The 14575-nt window shown below is 35.6% G+C and overlaps 1 protein-coding gene across 1 annotated transcript; it reads left to right on the top strand.

Moving 5' to 3' along the window:
- Positions 1 to 11420: 11420 nt before the first annotated feature.
- LOC135078879 (uncharacterized) lies at positions 11421 to 13564 on the top strand. The gene is made up of 2 exons (XM_063973457.1): positions 11421 to 11836; positions 11908 to 13564. The coding sequence occupies exons 1-2, from the start codon at positions 11421 to 11423 to the stop codon at positions 13562 to 13564; spliced, it is 2073 nt and encodes a 690-aa protein (XP_063829527.1).
- Positions 13565 to 14575: the final 1011 nt, after the last annotated feature.

Here is a 14575-nt window from a genome sequence, read left to right as displayed (position 1 = left end):
TGGTACGATTATTATTATTCTTCATACTCCTGGGCAGGTTATAGTATACTAAGGAATTCCCACGGGAACAGGAATTAGCAGGAAAATCCTTTTGTATGAAAAATCTAAACGGCTTAAGTTAGTCGCTTATAATTTGGCATGTAGGTACCTTAGTAAACTTAAAGCTTAGTTGCATCAGGATATTGCAAAGCTCCCACGGGAACGGGAGTTAGCGGGAAAATCCTTTTGTATGAAAAATCTAAACCGCTTAAGTTAGACGCTTGAAATTTGGCATGTAGGTACCTTAGTAAACTTAAAGTTTAGTTACAACAGGATATTGCAAAATTCCCACGGGAACGGAAGTTAGCGGGAAAAAACATTTGTATGAAAAAATCTAAATCGCGTAAGATAGATGAAGGGGGTAAAACGGGATCCACGCGTACGAAGTCGCGGGCGGCCGCTAGTATTAAAATAAAATCAGCAGTCTTTTTGTACATATTCCGATAAGTCAAAGATGACTCGAGAAACGTTAAAACTAAAATCCAGTGAGTAAAACGTAGGCATTTTCAGGAAGAAAGCCATAGTTTCTCTGTAGTTGAAGTTCCCTTCCACCTTCAGCCTAATCATCAGTTTCCACCAGGTGTGATGAAGGGAAAGAGCTTCCTCGTTGAGAATAAAAACATGTTCTGTCCAGTTGTTGTCTCTAAATCTGTTCTACGTAATGTAAACTTAGAGGATTCCCAATATTAAATTCACTCTAAGAAAGTCAAAAACATGTAACGGAATCTCCGACATAACACTTTAGTGGACCGATTACAGGAAATAGTGGCCCATTAAGTACTCAAGTTTTTTTGTATTATTATGAATGTTCAGGAAACGGCGCAGTTTTTAAAATGGTTTTGGACCTATGGAAGTTCTTTTTTTACTTAAATTTTTAAGTTGAAAATTTGATAGTGTTCTGATAAAAGCATAATTTTAATGTTTCTAGCAAAACTTTTGTATCTTGAATCAAAGATAGGAAGGTGATTATTTTTTTCAAATATCTGCAATTAATAACAAATCTGTCGAAGAAAATAAATCTAAGAAAACTCACCAAAAAAAAGGTAAAAAAGTTGAAAGCCTACTAGGTCACAAAATTTTAAAATATCACAAAATTAACTCTATCTCCTAAATAAATTAAGCACAATCGTATTATACACATGGGGGTGATTTAGATAAACAATTTTTCCCGAAGATTTACTGGCACTTTTGTGACTTTAATGCCTTATGGCTTTTTAGCCATAAGGCATTAAAGTCGCCCAATATTTTATGAATTATAAGGCATTAAAGTTTAAATAAATAAGCAGATGATAGGTATGCAATAAGTATAATAATTCTTTCGAGATTTAATTTAAATTTCACTCTAAATACTTTGTAACAGCATTACATGGAAACGCATTTTAAATTAAAAACCAATTTGCAAAGTGTGCAAAAGTTAAAGTTGAAAATACCACACAGAACGTAGGTTAACCTTTTGTTATTTTCGGTATTAAAAAAAATGTTTGAACTTAAACAATAGAGCTTTCATTGTTTACTAAATACCAACCTTAACTTGATAAGGTAAGAACTAGAGATGAGACGTATTTACTAGAACAGATCCACACACTAGGTATTTTACAGTACTAGGCGGCACCTATTCCATTTTTTTAAATACTTGATCCACCTAGTATTTTATAAATTACACGATTTTCGACCCTACCATCAAAGTAATAGAGATTATTATTGCGTAATCCCACAGTAATCCGTAGTCGTGTATAACGCGCACCGAGTATTTCTCGCTAAGCTTATGTGCGAACGTAGAGATTCACTCCGTCTCTGTCTGATCAAACAAATTTGAGCGCGACAAAGCAAGCGCACACAAACTTAGTCAAACCATATTCATGTAAATTCATGTAAAAAAGAAAAAAATATGTAAATATTTTTATGAAATTGATATCTTTTAAATACGCCAACTTTTAAGTTGACAGTCCTAAGCCTGTTGAAGTATGAAGGGAGGAATTGTTATTCAATTTCAAATTGCATTATTCATACTCGTACTACGGTTGTATCTTTTCAAAGAAAATTGTATTTTAAAGTCATATTACGTGGATTAGTTCGCACTAGTCGCGTCAAGTATGCTAAATTACTACGTACTAGGTGGAAAAGGTAATTGGATCGAGTATTAATAAATACTAGGAATAGGTGCACCTAGTATCAAATTTACCTAGTATAACCCATCTCTAGTAAGAACCTGCCATTCAATACTAGATGACAATAGCTTGGCTTTAATTGTCATTACAGTACATTTTACTTATCACAAACCCTTACTTAGCTTAACGGATATTAACTACTTATATACTTTTTTTTTAATACATACATTATTATACATAGTATCACCCAGACCCGTCACAGAAATTAAAATTCATCATTTCAATTTCTTCCCGGCCGGGAATCGAACCTGGGACCTCTCGGCATAGTAGTCTGTTCTGAACCACTACACCAAACGGCCGACAAAATTAATAAGCATATTAAAATTTAAGTTCAGGGACTCTTTTGAAAAAGCTATTGCTATGTGTGTTCTACTGTGGCTAATTGAACCCAGAAAATAAATTTTAATAGGCAAAAGTGATCAACTCTATTTTATCGTACCATGAACCAACAGAACGTCCACCTACAAGGTGGACCGACGACATCGTAAAGGTAGCAGGAAGGCGCTGGAAGCAGGTCACTATCAACCAGGCAACATGGAAAGCATTGGGGGAGACCTGTGTTTAGCAGTGGACGATGATGATGAAACAACAGAAATTAGAATAATAATAAATAAATTAAATAATTATTATTTTAAATTATTTGAAAAACGAATATTAGACATTGACAATGAAATCTAATTTCGCTTGCTTACTTTTCCCGAAGATTAACTGGCACAAAAAGCCATACGGCATTAAACTCGCTCAATATTTTATGAATTATAAGGCATTAAAGTTTAAATAAATAAGCAGATGATATTATTAGGTATGCAATAAGTATAATCATTCGTTCGAGATTTAATTTGAATGTCACTAAATACTTTGTAACAGCATACACGGAAACGCATTTAAAAAAAACTAGTTTGCAAAATGTGCAAACATTTAAGTTGAAAATACCACACAGAACGTAAGTTAACCTTTTGCTATTTTCTGTATTAAACAGAAATGTTTGAACTTAAACAATAGAGCTTTCATTGTTTACAAAATACCACGCCATGCCCATCTTACAGATAAGAAACGTTTTCATGATAAGGTAAAAACCTGCCATCCAATACTAGATGACAATAGTTTAGCTTGAACTGTCATTAGAGTACATTTTACTTATCACAAACCCTTTGTCCGTAAAACTACCTGGACTCGTTAAAAGATATTGTTTGATTCGTAATGTACCGTTTTGCATTACGAGTGCCCAAACGGGGTAGGAGCTAGCTGGGTGTGGAGTCAGTCTGCCTTTGGACACAAGCCTGGTCGGTCATCAGTTCTTGAGATCCAAGTTAACTTCAAAGTACCTATACTTCAAGTGACAAGTGGGTGTTAATTCAAGTCATCTCTAAAATTGTGATAATAGTGCTGTGATTTAGACAACTCATACAAGCGAACTTTGTGAACAATTAGTAAACTTCAAGTGACAAGTGGGTGTAAATTCAAGCCATCTCTAAAGAAAGTGATATAGTGCTATCTACAAATCATACAAGCAAACTTTGTGAACACTTCAAGTGATAAGTAGGTGTTAATTCAAGCATTCGGCAAGTGAACTTAGTGAGACAAGAAGATAAAACAGAATGGACGACCCAGTACCAAACCCAATCTACAGCACTGGAGAAGCGCAGCTTTCGGCGGAATTAGATCTTCACCGAGAATCGTTTGAGCTCTATTTGACATCCATCCGAGACAACCCTCCTCACCTAAAAATGGATATGGAAATGCAATTTCGGACGACCTTGGACCAATACAACGACGTGTTGGCAGAACAAAACGACAACGTACAAATAATCAGGAATTATAAGGTCGCCTTAGAAGAATTTCCAGGTAACACTCATTTCCTATATAGTGCTGGTGAATATTTTCTACGCCAGCAAGAGATTCATATTGCCCACCTTCATTTTGAAAAGGCGGTTCAAATCGACAAAAACCTAGTAAGAGCACAAAAATACCTGAATTTAACAAAGAGGTTGCTGTACTCCCGGGACGAATACAGGTTGCTGAATGACGATCAAAGACTTGGTAAATATTTACGAGGTATAATTCAAACCTCTATCCTGAGGAAAGAAGAAGAAAATGAAAGTAAGGAATCAGCAGAACAATCGATACAACATTCATTCGAAGACCCGAAACAAGACTTCTTTTTAATCGAAAAAGGAACCAAGATAGAAGATATTGAAGATATTGAAGTTGGCTCCTGCAGAAGCAACCTGCTTCTGATAACAAATAGATTTGACGCCGGCCTTTTAGGTAGTGAGCTATTATTTACCATCCTATCGGCTTGGAATAGGGTTCTTACACCTTCAGCGCGGGTAATTCCTGGCCGGGCTGAATTTTATGTTATTGGCGTCCGCTGTGAGCAGATTAAAAAAAAATACCAAATTTCTGCGGATGCTAAAACACTCCTTGGTGTTCAAGACTTGTTTTTACACACAGAAACACATAGCCGTGATCCATACGTTGGTGAAGACATCTTCACATACAAAGACTTAGAGTTCGTGACGCAAGAAGAGTTAGTCTTTGAAATAAACTTTAATTCGTTTGCCGATGTTAACAAAAAAATAGCCAACATTTTTTCAGACAATGCAAAATTGACGGTTACAAGTAGCGGTGAAGTCAATGCACTGGTAGGATTTTTCAAACTTTTTATAACCGAGGACATCGTTATGACAACCGATCCTAGATCAGAAGAGAGATCAGATGCGTGGAAACAAGCTGTGTTTCATGATTTTATACCAATGCAATACACAGAAGGTGAATCTTTCATTGCTCAGTTCTCAACATTTGGCGGGAGACTAAGATTTCTGCCAGATTGTAGAAAACGAATAACGAGAGTGTCAAAGCAATTAACAACGTTCCTGAACGATGACGTCTATATTAATGAGATTATTAAAAGTGCACAAATAGCAACAGTTCATTTAACACAAATGGTGGAGATAGAAGAAGTCGACGTTGTAGATTTGTGTCCGTTTCCTGTCTTCGGGATGATGATGATGAAGCGAGGAGCGCAATCTCTCATTTGTATGGCCCGTGATCGTCAAGACAAAAAGTTTTTTAAAAAGGTTTTCCGTAGGCACAATATTTGCCTGTCCAGAGTGGAAATATTGCTTTACGAAAACTTGTCTCTTGAGCCGTTTGACGGCAAAAGATTCCACGCAGTTTATTGTGACATATTACATATGAGTGGCAACATCGACAGATCACTTTATAGCCTGGCTAAACTACTGAAGCATGCGCGATTACAAGAAGGGGGATTATTTATGCCAAATGTGTCTATGAAGGTCCAACTCATCAGCAGTGAATTGTTGGATAAACACAATAAATTAACCGAGAAAGCTATGACTGCTATGCCTCCAGGATCGAGGACCAACACATTCACAGAATCGCAGATAACCTACGTTGACCCGACGCGGTTGGAACACAAAAATATGTCTCGACCAGTACACTTAACTGACAGCTGTCACAGTATGATACCCTGTGTAGTTTCAGTACACGTCGAGAGAGACGGGGCATGCAATGGTATGCTATGTTGGTATGTGATCAAAGTAATGGATGGTGCTGCAGAAATATCCACCAAACGAAAGTCCAGTTTCGTGCATAGTTCTGTTTTCTATAAGGACCAACCACTGGAGGTTAACAGAGGTGACTATGTCACTGCTGTCATGTGCGTTGAAGATGATGGAGGTTTTAAGATAGAACTATTTTCAGAAGTGATATAATTTATGTTTAAGAATAGGTATGTAACTGTAAATGTAACTTTTTGAAACGATTTATTCCCTGTGTTGTGTATGTAATATTAAAATTTGTCAAATATACATGATGTAAAAACATTTTATTAGCTAAATTGTCTTCTTTTTATTTAGTTTTAAGCTAAACTGTATGTGGTAGTTACTGACAGAAGTCAATAAAGCAAGATTTGATCGTAATTGTTTTAATATAACAAACTTGTACTTTATAGTTCACATTAACATAATTATCTAGTATATTTTGTGTATTAATCAAATAACCATGTCTGTGTAATATCATTAAATTTTAATAAAATAATTATAGGACTACTACACTTAGGTATCATTATGTGCTACTACTATAATATGAAAATGTTTTTACCGATATTTTTGAATAATGTGTAATAAAACATGATTTTAACTTTAATTTTGTTTTATTTTTGAATAACCCATTTTATACACTACTACATTTTTATCACCGAATAAATCTAAACAGGTTATGTAGAAATGTGTAAAAAAATGTTTTTTCATAAAGTTAAATTTTTTATTAAATTTTCTTTAGTCCGCGCTATTTTACGCGTCACAGCCGGGGCACTCCGCTGCTCGCTAAAGTAATCGTACGCGCTCGCACATTGCCCTGATCTGTCTGTCTCGCTCACGCCTCGACCACGCTTCCAGTGTTATTATTACTTACTTAGCTAACTTAGACCATTTTAATGCAACATTTCAAGTAATTTTGAGTTCTAATAAGTGTTAGACGAATGACGACTAATGACGCGTGTGTCCATAAATTACCAATTTTGGGATGAAAGAAGAACGGTCACGCCCCATACAAAAAAAACCCAGACCCGACAGAAACGAGACATATCTCAGTTTTTTTGTCATGTCTTAATTAGTTAAATTATATATTTTTTATATTCGAAATCTATGTATAACACCAAAATATTACCCTTTGTTTTTGTTCAGGCGCTATACAAAAACTAATACAAAATGCCTATTTAACACCAAAATTGGTAAATGTATGTACCTAAATGTCTATTACAGCTGCTATGGAATGTATCTAGGTGACCTGGAGATACAGCCGGATTATACAGGGTGGTTATACATATGGAACGATAAGTGTTCTCACACGATTATTTCTAAACTATACAAGATATCGACAAAATAGTTACTGATTCTGAAAGTGCTTCACGAGCTCTTTCAAATGGTACCAATAATAGGTTACAGATTATGGAAGCTGGTAACATTGAATATTTGGATTTTGTAACTTCTCGTTTCCACCCTGTATAATCCGGCTGTATCTCCAGGTCACCTAGATACATTCCATAGCAGCTGTAATAGACATTTAGGTACATACATTTACCAATTTTGGTGATAAATAGGCATTTTGTATTAGTTTTTGTATAGCGCCTGAACAAAAACAAAGGGTAATATTTTGGTGTTATACATAGATTTCGAATATAAAAAATATATAATTTAACTAATTAAGACATGACAAAAAAACTGAGGTATGTCTCGTTTCTGTCGGGCCTGGGTCACAAATGACCGTTCTTCTTTTGAGTAACTTTATTTAACTTTTTTTGCTTAAATAGGATCAGTATCAGTAACTCATTATCCAGATTTTTTTTTTCGGTCATAAAAATGTAGTGGTGTATAAAAATAGTACAATAACATTTATATCAGACTTGAGTACCATTTTAAAAAACACGATAATTAGTTAGACAGCTGCTGAGAAAATTCCACAAGCGATGCATAAAAAGTACCACGGCGCGATGTCATAACACGAAGTTTGTATGAAGCGTTTGTGGGAAACTTTGTCAAAGAAACATATTTTGGGGAGTTTTCATGCTATCGAAGTAATTATTTATCTAATTTCTATTATGGAAGGGGCTATTTTGAAAAGACAAAATAAATTTTGGAAATGCCATAAACTAAGTCAGCCATAACAGGGACGCGCGCGATAAAGTTTTTCTGTGACAGACAAAAGTCCAAGCGGGCAAAGGCGGAAAGCTAGTATTAAAATAAAATTAGTAGTATTTTTATATTCCTGTAAGTCAAAGATGATTCGAGAAATGTTAAAACTATAAAATCCAGTGGGTAACGCAGCATAATAATAGTATATTGATCTTACTGAATAAGAGGCTATGGTACACAATAAAAATAAATAAGGTAGGTACCCAAGTAACCAACATACACGTAATTTTGATGACCCAATGGCACCCAATAGTGTTGAATTGACCGAGAAATACGGGTTCGAACCCCGCTACGCCGCTAGACCCACTCGTAACAAATAAGCATATTCAGCTTAGGGCCTCTTTAAAAAAAAAGCTATAGATTCTTCTAAAAAAGCTATAGGTTCTACTGTGGCTATTTGGACCCAGAAATAGACAAAAGTGACCAACTTTATTTTATCTTACCATGAAAAAATAACAAAACGTCCACCTACAAGGTGGACCGACGACATCGTAAAGGTAGCAGGAAGGCGCTGGACGCAGGTCACTACCAACCGGGCAACATGGACAGCATTGGGGGAGACTTGTGTTCAGCAGTGGACGATGATGATGATGAAACAACAGAATTAGAATAATAATGATTAAATTATTATATTAAATTATTTGAAATACAAATAATAGATAATGACAATGAAACCTAATTTCGCTTGCTTATTTTTACCGAAGATTAACTGGCACAAAAAGCCATAAGGAATTTAACTCGCCCAATATTAAATGAATGGGGATGTTGCCTGGGTCAAAAAGCAAGAGTTTTAATTAGTCCGTCAGTTAACTTATCAAAAAATACTCTACTCGTATTTTTCACTTTTTCAAACTAATGAAAATTTAAAGAGATAAAGCGCCCCAAAGTTCATAAGAAGAGGCCCGTGACGTCAACGCTTGCTTAAAAATGCCGCACGTTGTGACGTCGTGCGCAACTTCAACGCACCATAATTATGTAATTATTTGTTAAATTGACAAATAAATTTATACGTGTCCAATATTTTTTGATATTAAACATTACGGACTAAAAAAATTTTTTTAGGCAACTAGCCTATTATAAGCGCTCCGCCGCCGCGCCGCCCGGCCCTGTTGCACTGTTTATACGCGCCGCGTGAAGCCCGCTGCCGCTCCGCCGCACATTGGATCGATCCTATAAAAAGCGTTGGAAATGGTGCTTTAAATGCAACTACTTAAAACAAGATTGACTTGCACATAAGTTGAAAGATGAGACTTCATTCTATCAAAATTAAATATCATTAATATCAAGACGTCATGATCTACTATCATAGCTATGTGGTGCGACCGTAAAGTGAACAAAGTAAAAATCATGAATTTTCTGACTTCTGTTGTATTGTCAATTTAATTTATCCAATTTCGTTAACTCGTTTTATGTTAATAGTTAATAATGTTTTAGTTTATACCTTTATCTTAATCTGTGTGTTAAAATGAATGCCTAAAAAACATCTAGCTTGGCTATTTTTACGTATTTTACAAGGTATTTATGGAATTGAAAAACTGCTTGTTTTAGTTGACATCTTGGGCGATCTTTAACAATTTTGACAAAAAATTCGTTACACTAAAATAATGTCAGGTAAACCAAAGATGTTTATTTTGGTTTATGAGTTGTTTATCGTGTGCAATTCAGTAAAAAAATACTCATTAAAATGAAAAACCTCAAGTCAAATAGAGATTTGTATGCATTATTAAAAACCACGATGAAAGGTCGCGCTAGTTCTTTAGCTAGGATACTAGAGCTGTTTTCGCATACACTCTCTTCTTCAGATAAACAGAGGTAAGTACTCACGTAGTTAATACTTTATGAACATAAAGAAATACTATAAAACAGACATAGTAAAAAAAAGTATTGTACGTATTTTTTTTCTTAATTTATGATTGTGTTAGGTATGTACTGAGTTGCACATTTGATTTATCAGATAACTATCGAAAAAAATCAATAATTTTATTGACACTATTTGTCGCAAGAAGAAGCAGTCAGTGTCATTATAATGAGAACCAGTTTTTAGCAACAAACGTAGATTGGCGCGTAGGCGATCTGTTAATTGGAGTCAGTTTTGTAGTCCGCCAAGTCCCTATAAAATTGCATTTGTATGTATCTAACAGCTAACAGAATATGAAATCAAGCTCGACAAAATCGAACAAAGTGATTGTGTGCAATGAAAAATCAGGCGTTTACAAAAATATTTCTTTAATAATATAATTGATATAATCTTTATTATTTATATAATTTTAACGCTTAATGAGAACAAATTTAGAGTATTGTTAGATTATGTTACTCTTCAAATATGGAAATAGACCAAAATGAGTGAGTATTTGCTTTTAATTGAACAATAAAATGTACAAGTTTTTCATCACTATATTTTGAGAATTTTTTTCACCTATATTAACTGCCATCTTATAAGTACATAAAACCTATCACATTAAAAAGATAAACTTGTCAACCTTACACTGTAAAAATTTAAAGTTACTACGTTGACGCAATCTCATTTTATTTTAAAAACACTGAGTAAGGAAGCGATGTCCAACGCTTTGTATGGATGGGCTCGATCCAGTGTGCGCCGCCGCGAAATTATTACATCGCTTTGACGGCGCGGTGGCGGCGTCGTGTGCAGGAGCGCTTAGGCATTAAAGTTTAAATAAATAATCAGATGATATTATTAGGTATGCAATAAGTATAATCATTCGTTCGAGATTTAATTTAAATGTCACTCTAAATACTTTGTAACAGTGTACATGGAAACGCATTTTAAATTAAAAACTAGTTTGCAAAGTCTGCAATAGTTCAAAATACCACACAGAACGTAAGCTGTTAACCTTTTGCTATTTTCTGTATTAAACAGAAATGTTTGAACTTAAACAATAGAGCTTTCATTGTTTACAAAATACCACGCCATGCCCATCTTACAGATAAGAAACGTTTTCATGATAAGGTAAAAACCTGCCATCCAATACTAGATGACAATAGTTTAGCTTGAACTGTCATTAGAGTACTTTTTCTTATCACAAACCCTTTGTCCGTAAAACTACCTGGACTCGTTAAAAGATATTGTTTGATTCGTAACGTGCCGTTTTGCATTACGAGTGCCCAAACGGGGTAGGAGCTAGCTGGGTGTGGAGTCAGTCTGCCTTTGGACACAAGCCTGGTCGGTCATCAGTTCTTGAGATCCAAGTTAACTTCAAAGTACCTATACTTCAAGTGACAAGTGGGTGTTAATTCAAGTCATCTCTAAAATTGTGATAATATTGCTGTGATTTAGACAACTCATACAAGCGAACTTTGTGAACAATTAGTAAACTTCAAGTGACAAGTGGGTGTAAATTCAAGCCATCTCTAAAGAAAGTGATATAGTGCTATCTACAAATCATACAAGCAAACTTTGTGAACACTTCAAGTGATAAGTAGGTGTTAATTCAAGCATTCGGCAAGTGAACTTAGTGAGACAAGAAGATAAAACAGAATGGACGACCCAGTACCAGACCCAATCTACAGCACTGGAGAAGCGCAGCTTTCGGCGGAATTAGATCTTCACCGAGAAGCGTTTGAGCTCTATTTGACATCCATCCGAGACAACCCTCCTCACCTAAAAAAGGATATGGAAATGCAATTTCGGACGACCTTGGACCAATACAACGACGTGTTGGCAGAACAAAACGACAACGTACAAATAATCAGGAATTATAAGGTCGCCTTAGAAGAATTTCCAGGTAACACTCATTTCCTTTATAGTGCTGGTGAATATTTTCTACGCCAGCAAGAGATTCATATTGCCCATCTTCATTTTGAAAAGGCGGTTCAAATCGACAAAAACCTAGTAAGAGCACAAAAATACCTGAATTTAACAAAGAGGTTGCTGTACTCCCGGGACGAATACAGGTTGCTGAATGACGATCAAAGACTTGGTAAATATTTACGAGGTATAATAAAATTCAAACCTCTATCCTGAGGAAAGAAGAAGAAATTGAAAGTAAGGAATCAGCAGAACAATCGATACAACATTCATTCGAAGACCCGAAACAAGACTTCTTTTTAATCGAAAAAGGAACCAAGATAGAAGATATTGAAGATATTGAAGTTGGCTCCTACAGAAGCAACCTGCTTGTGATAACAAATAGATTTGACGCCGGCCTTTTAGGTAGTGAGCTATTATTTACCATCCTATCGGCTTGGAATAGGGTTCTTACACCTTCAGCGCGGGTAATTCCTGGCCGGGCTGAATTTTATGTTATTGGCGTCCGCTGTGAGCAGATTAAAAAAAAATACCAAATTTCTGCGGATGCTAAAACACTCCTTGGTGTTCAAGACTTGTTTTTACACACAGAAACACATAGCCGTGATCCATACTTTAATGAAGACATCTTCACATACAAAGACTTAGAGTTCGTGACGCAAGAAGAGTTAGTCTTTGAAATAAACTTTAATTCGTTTGCCGATGTTAACAAAAAAATAGCCAATATTTTTTCAGACAATGGAAAATTGACGGTTACAAGTACCGGTGAAGTTAATGCACTGGTAGGATTTTTCAAACTTTTTATAACCGAGGACATCGTTATGACAACCGATCCTAGATCAGAAGAGAGATCAGATGCGTGGAAACAAGCTGTGTTTCATGATTTTATACCAACGCAATACACAGAAGGTGAATCTTTCATTGCTCAGTTCTCAACATTTGGCGGGAGACTAAGATTTCTGCCAGATTGTAGAAAACGAATAACGAGAGTGTCAAAGCAATTAACAACGTTCCTGAACGATGACGTCTATATTAATGAGATTATTAAAAGTGCACAAATAGCAACAGTTCATTTAACACAAATGGTGGAGATAGAAGAAGTCGACGTTGTAGATTTGTGTCCGTTTCCTGTCTTCGGGATGATGATGATGAAGCGAGGAGCGCAAAATCTCATTTGTATGGCCCGTGATCGTCAAGATAAAAAGTTTTTTAAAAAGGTTTTCCGTAGGCACAATATTTGCCTGTCCAGAGTGGAAATATTGATTTACGAAACCTTGTCTCTTGAGCCGTTTGACGGCAAAAGATTCCACGCAGTTTATTGTGACGTATTAGATATGAGTGGCAACATCGACAGATCACTTTATAGCCTGGCTAAACTACTGAAGCATGCGCGATTACAAGAAGGGGGATTATTTATGCCAAATGTGTCTATGAAGGTCCAACTCATCAGCAGTGAAATGTTGGATAAACACAATAAATTAACCGAGAAAGCTATGACTGCTATGCCTCCAGGATCGAGGACCAACACATTCACAGAATCGCAGATAACCTACGTTGACCCGACGCGGTTGGAACACAAAAATATGTCTCGACCAGTACACTTAACTGACAGCTGTCACAGTATGATGCCCGGTGTAGTTTCAGTACACGTCGAGAGAGACGGGGCATGCAATGGTATGCTATGTTGGTATGTGATCAAAGTAATGGATGGTGCTGCAGAAATATCCACCAAACGAAAGTCCAGTTTCGTGCATAGTTCTGTTTTCTATAAGGATCAACCACTGGAGGTTAACAGAGGTGACTATGTCACTGCTGTCATGTGCGTTGAAGATGATGGAGGTTTTAAGATAGAACTATTTTCAGAAGTGATGTAATTATTTTATGTTTAAGATTATGTATGTAACTGTAAATGTAACTTTTTGAAACGATTTATTCCCTGTGTTGTTTAAGTAATATTTGTCAATACACGTCATGATGTAAAAACATTTATTAGCTAAATTGTCTTCTTTTTATTTAGTTTTAAGCTAAACTGTATGTGCTAGTTACTGACAGAAGTCAATAAAGCAAGATTTGATCGTAATTGTTTTAATATAACAAACTTGTACTTTATAGTTCACATTAACATAATTATCTAGTATATTTTGTGTATTAATCAAATAACCATGTCTGTGTAATATCATTAAATTTTAATAAAATAATTATAGGACTACTACACTTAGGTATCATTATGTCATCATCATCATCATTTCAGCCACAGGACGTCCACTGCTGAACATAGGCCTCCCCCAATGCTTTCCATGTTGATCGATTGGTAGCGGCCTGCGTCCAGCGCTTCCCTGCTACCTTTACGATGTCGTCGGTCCACCTTGTAGGTGGACGTCCCACGCTGCGTTTTCCTTTTATCATTATGTGCTACTACTATAATATGAAAATGTTTTTACCGATATTTTTGAATAATGTGTAATAAAACATGATTTTAACTTTAATTTTGTTTTATTGTTGAATAACCCATTTTATACACTACTACATTTTTATCACCGAAAAAATCTAAACAGGTTATGTAGAAATGTGTAAAAAAATGTTTTTTCATAAAGTAAATTTTTTTATTAAATTTTCTTTAGTCCGCGCTATTATACGCGTCACAGCCGGGGCACTCCGCTGCTCGCTAGAGTAATCGTACGCGCTCGCACATTGCCCCGATCTGTCTGTCTAGCTCACGCCTCGACCACGCTTCCAGTGTTATTATTACTTACTTAGCTAACTTAGACCATTTTAATGCAACATTTCAAGTAATTTTGAGTTCTAATAAGTGTTAGACGAATAACGACTAATGACGCGTGTGTCCATAAATTACCAATTTTGGGATGAAATTTTGAGTAACTTTA

Source organism: Ostrinia nubilalis, chromosome 2 (genome assembly GCF_963855985.1).
Source record: "Ostrinia nubilalis chromosome 2, ilOstNubi1.1, whole genome shotgun sequence".
Taxonomy (NCBI): domain Eukaryota; kingdom Metazoa; phylum Arthropoda; class Insecta; order Lepidoptera; family Crambidae; genus Ostrinia; species Ostrinia nubilalis.
Note: the sequence above shows the minus strand (reverse complement) of the source record. Positions and strands in the feature narration are given on the sequence as shown.

Excerpts from the sequence above, each read along its gene's own strand:
- LOC135078879 (XM_063973457.1), top strand. The coding sequence starts at position 11,421 with ATGGACGACCCAGTACCAGACCCAATCTACAGCACTGGAGAAGCGCAG. Across the intron at positions 11,837-11,907 it reads TACTCCCGGGACGAATACAG|GAAAGAAGAAGAAATTGAAA; the intron begins GTTGCTGAATGA and ends CTCTATCCTGAG.